The sequence below is a fragment of the Mus pahari genome, chromosome 9 (genome assembly GCF_900095145.1).
Source record: "Mus pahari chromosome 9, PAHARI_EIJ_v1.1, whole genome shotgun sequence".
In the NCBI taxonomy this organism is placed as follows: domain Eukaryota; kingdom Metazoa; phylum Chordata; class Mammalia; order Rodentia; family Muridae; genus Mus; species Mus pahari.
In genome coordinates, this window is record NC_034598.1 from 977,738 (window position 1) to 982,012 (window position 4,275).

Genomic DNA, 4,275 nt, shown 5'->3' on the forward strand with positions numbered 1-4,275 from the left:
TTTCAGTTGCCCCATGTCTGGCAGAACATACCTAAACACCCAGTTTTCTCTTTTTAAAATTTTCTCTACCAGTATCAAAACAATCCTACTCATATTTGTGAGGAAAGAAATCTCTGCCTTGCATTCATATAGCAAAACAAAGCTGTCGGGGCTAGCCTTTCTCTAGAGCATGGGTTTTGGCTGCTTTAAGAATCTGGCTTCTTGGTAAGGGGGCTGGTCGATCCTGGGTGTGGGAGAAGGGAGGGGTAAAGCTGACCTGGGAGTTCCTTTTAGATCAGATGAAAAGAAACCAGGAAGTTAGGAGGAATTATTACAGTCTGTACAGCTCAGGATGTTAAAGGCGATAACCTCCAAGGCCTGGTTATTCATTAGCAAGAAGGAAAGCTTGGGAGAGAGCAGGACTCGCTCAGCTGCAGGCTTGAAGCAGGGTGAGAGCAGCTGGAGCAGGCCGGGCTGGGAGCTTTTTCCTGGAGTTAGTCTCTGTAACTTTTTCCGGGGACAGAGGGAGAGGTGGCTGTTCTTTGTTCTCAAATGTCCCTCTAAATAAAACCCTTTTTATTTTTACTTATTGTTTGGTGCCCAGGCAGCCAGGAAGAAGCAACTTCCCACTGGACCTCCAGCTCAGTCCTCTCTTGGTTTTGCCTCAGGGCAGCAGCTACAAACAGAAAGCCAGCTGTGAGTGTCTTGGCCAAGCCCAGATCTGCCGGAGAGATCCGAAGCAGGACTTTGTAGCTCTGCTCGGTATGGTGAGTTTGCAGCTGATTTGAAAGCTGCCTGGTGGCGGACCGTGGCTCTGTACAGCTTGTGGGGAGAGGATTATCCTCCCCTGCTACTGCTAGCTAGAACACCATGGGCAGCGTCTGTGTGAGGCTCTGGGCATACCTGCAGCCCTTTCTCCCCTGCTGGTCTCAAGAGGCAGACAAGTCAGTGGTGATTGAGAATCCAGGGGCCTACTGTCCCCCAGAGGCTCCCAGGTCACAAGAGCCTGAGAGAAGCCACAGCCAGTATTTTGTGGCTCTGTTTGATTACCAAGCACGTACTGCAGAGGACCTGAGTTTCCGTGCTGGCGACAAACTCCAAGTCTTGGACACTTCGCATGAGGGCTGGTGGTTGGCCAGACATTTGGAGAAGAAGGGAACCGGCTTAGGTCAGCAGCTGCAGGGCTACATTCCTTCCAATTACGTGGCAGAGGACCGGAGTCTCCAGGCAGAGCCGTGAGTAGCACCGGCCATACTTTTTCCTTGATTCTTTCGGGGTTGGATACTGAGCTCTGGCTCTCCTTCCTTCCTATCCACGGACTCTCATCCGCAGATAGGTCCAGTGTATGGAAAGACATTCTAGAAGCTATTAATTGAGGCATGTCTCTCTCGCAAAGTGAGAGAGAACATGCAGGTGATTACTGCGGAAATGACTTTGATTATAGTGGGCACACCTACGGTCCATTTAATACTCTCCCTCTGCCTCACTTTCAATAGAACATTTTCATTTACGGGCAGCTATAGTCTCTCCTAAACCTACTTTCGAATCTAAAATCGGAGGCTATTTGTTTAGTTAGTGTTAACTTTCCAAGCATTCCAAACTAATGCTACAAATCCTGCAGCTAACCACAACCATTTCCATTCTGGTAGGCTCACAAGTGGGCTAATTTACAAAGACAACAAAACAACTACTCAATAGTAGTTTTTTTCTGGTGAAATCTATAACAGAGAAAACTTTCTTGGGGTTCCTAGATCCTGAGGTGTATTAAAATTACAAAAATAGCTTTTGTTTTTTAGGATTAAAAACTGGCCAGGTATAGACAGCAAATTTTAAGAAGAAAAATCATGGCGACATTACTTTCAATAGTAGATTAAGATTTATCCTGAAAAAGTGATTTTATTTTATTTTATTTTATTTTATTTTATTTTATTTTTTGGTTTTTCGAGACAGGGTTTCTCTGTGTAGCCCTGGCTGTCCTGGAACTCACTCTGTAGACCAGGCTGGCCTCGAACTCAGAAATCCGCCTGCCTCTGCCTCCCAAGTGCTGGGATTAAAGGCGTGCGCCACCACGCCCGGCGAAAAAGTGATTTTAGAAGGGGGGCTGACGATGAACACATCTACTATTATTGCTTTTTGCCTCAGTTCTAGTTATCTGTCTCTCATTGTGTAGGTTAAGCAATTATCTAACCTTGTAAGAAATGGACTACAGACTGAAATGTCCCTGCAAGCTCAGGTTCTGAAACTTTTTCTCCAGCTGGTGGCGCTGCGTTTGAAGTCTGTGGAAGCTTTAGGGAGTTGTGCCTGGGTGGTGGACAGGCCTCTGCAGAGCCTTTACTCCATCTTGCTCCTTGTGTTTACTGCTACACCATACAGTCTGTCACATGCTCTTTCCACCCTAAACTTAATCACTATGCCTGCTGTCCCATGACAGATTAAAACCTTCAATAACTATGAGCCAAACTAAATATTTCTGAGAGAGAGAGAGAGAGAGAGAGAGAGAAATTGAGAGAGAGAGAGAGAGATTGAGAGAGAGAGAGAGACATTGAGAGAGAGAGAGAGAGATTGAGAGAGAGATTGAATAATTCCTATGGTTTATAATGGCACAAGGGAGTTCACTTAGTATTTGCATAATTCCTATAGTTTATGGTATAAAAGAAGAAAAAATATAAAAATTATAGATTTATTTAAGCCACATCCATTCATCCATCTACCCATTCAAAGAGCAAACATATTGGTGGGTATATTAGGGTTGTGTGACTAGGAAGATAAAATGTAATCCTTTTTTCTAAATAATTACGTTTTTGAGTAATGTGTTTTTTAACAGTTTTCTACATCTATCTATCTATCTATCTATCTATCTATCTATCTATCTATCTATCTATCTATCTATCTATCAGGGTATGTGAGTATACTGTTGCTATCTTCAGACAGACTAGAAGAGGATATCCAATCCCATTACAGATGGTTGTGAACCACCATGTGCTTGCTGGGAATTGAACTCAGGACCTCTGGAAGAACAGTCAGTGTTCTTAACCATCTTTTCAACCCGATAAAATGTAATCTTAACAATGGATATGCAGAATATGGTGGGTTAGAAAGCAGGTAAAGACTCAGTGTCGGTGATGAGTTCCAATGAAATCTACCACAGGGAAGCTGTTTCGGGACATGGGCTTATAGTAAAGAAGGGCTCCTTATCAGGAGATCACTGGGGGTCCCCTCTTGTCCTCATCTAGAAATTTTTCTTTCTGATTAATTTCCTTTATTATTATTTTAATGACATTTTTATTAATTTTTAGAGAATTACATATTGTGTATTTGATCATATCCACCCCGCCTCTTCCATAATTTTTATTTCTTTGTGAGCTAGACATATCTTACGGAAACAGAATATCAAGCAGCAGCTATGGGCCGTTACTGCTGTGTTCCAAGCTTAATATTTTTAAAGAAAGGATAGTTTTGAGATTTTTGAGATTATTTTTCCAATTACCAAGAACTTTTAAAATTAAGAAAGCTATAATTTATGCCTAACTAGGAATTAATTCAGACTTTTTTATTAGATATTTTCATCATTTACATTTCAAATTCTATCCTGAAAGTCTCCTATACCTTCCCCAAGACCTGCTCCCCAACCCACCCACTCCAGCTTCCTGGCCCTGGCATTCCCCTGTACTGGGGCATATAATCATATCAAGACCAAGGGCCTCTCTTCCCAATGATGGTTGACTAGGCCATCTTCTGCTACATATGCAGCTAGAGACAGGAGCTCTGGGGGTACTGGTTAGTTTATATTGTTGTTCCTCCTATAGGGTTGCAGAACCCTTCAGTTCCTTGGGTACTTTCTCTAGCTCCTCCATTGGGGCCCTGTGTTCCATCCAATAGATGACTGTGAGCATCCACTTCTGTATTTTCCAGGTACTGGCATAGCCTCACAAGAGATAGCTATATCAGGGTCCTGTTGGCAAAACCTTACTGGTATATGCAATAGTGTCTCGGTTTGGAGGCTGTGTGTGGGATGGATCAATGGGTGGGGCTGTCTTTGGATGGTCCTTCCTTCCATCTCAGCTCCAAACTTTGTCTCTGTAACTCAATCCATGGGTATTTTGTTCCCCATTCTTTAGGAGGAATGAAGTATCCACATTTTGGTCTTGCTTCTTCTTGAGTTTCATGTATTTTGCATATGTATCTTGAGTAATCCAAGTCTCTGGGCTAATATCCACTTATCAGTGAGTGCATATCATGTGAGTTCTTTTGTGATTGGGTTACCTCACTCAGGATGATATCCTCCAGATCCATCCA

The 4,275-nt window shown here is 43.0% G+C and overlaps 1 protein-coding gene across 2 annotated transcripts in view; it reads left to right on the top strand.

The window, feature by feature from the left end:
• The first annotated feature begins 238 nt into the window (after nt 1-238).
• Nucleotides 239-4,275, top strand: part of Frk (fyn related Src family tyrosine kinase) — a 130,001-nt gene continuing 125,964 nt past the window's right edge. Inside the window, exons 1-2 of one of the 2 annotated variants that reach the window (XM_021204746.1) lie at nt 239-428; nt 584-1,214. In XM_021204746.1, coding sequence (XP_021060405.1) covers nt 850-1,214 — 365 coding nt within the window. In that variant the 5' untranslated portion in view covers nt 239-428; nt 584-849. The remainder of the gene's footprint in view (nt 429-583; nt 1,215-4,275) is intronic. The other variant, XM_021204747.2, reaches the window with a different exon arrangement.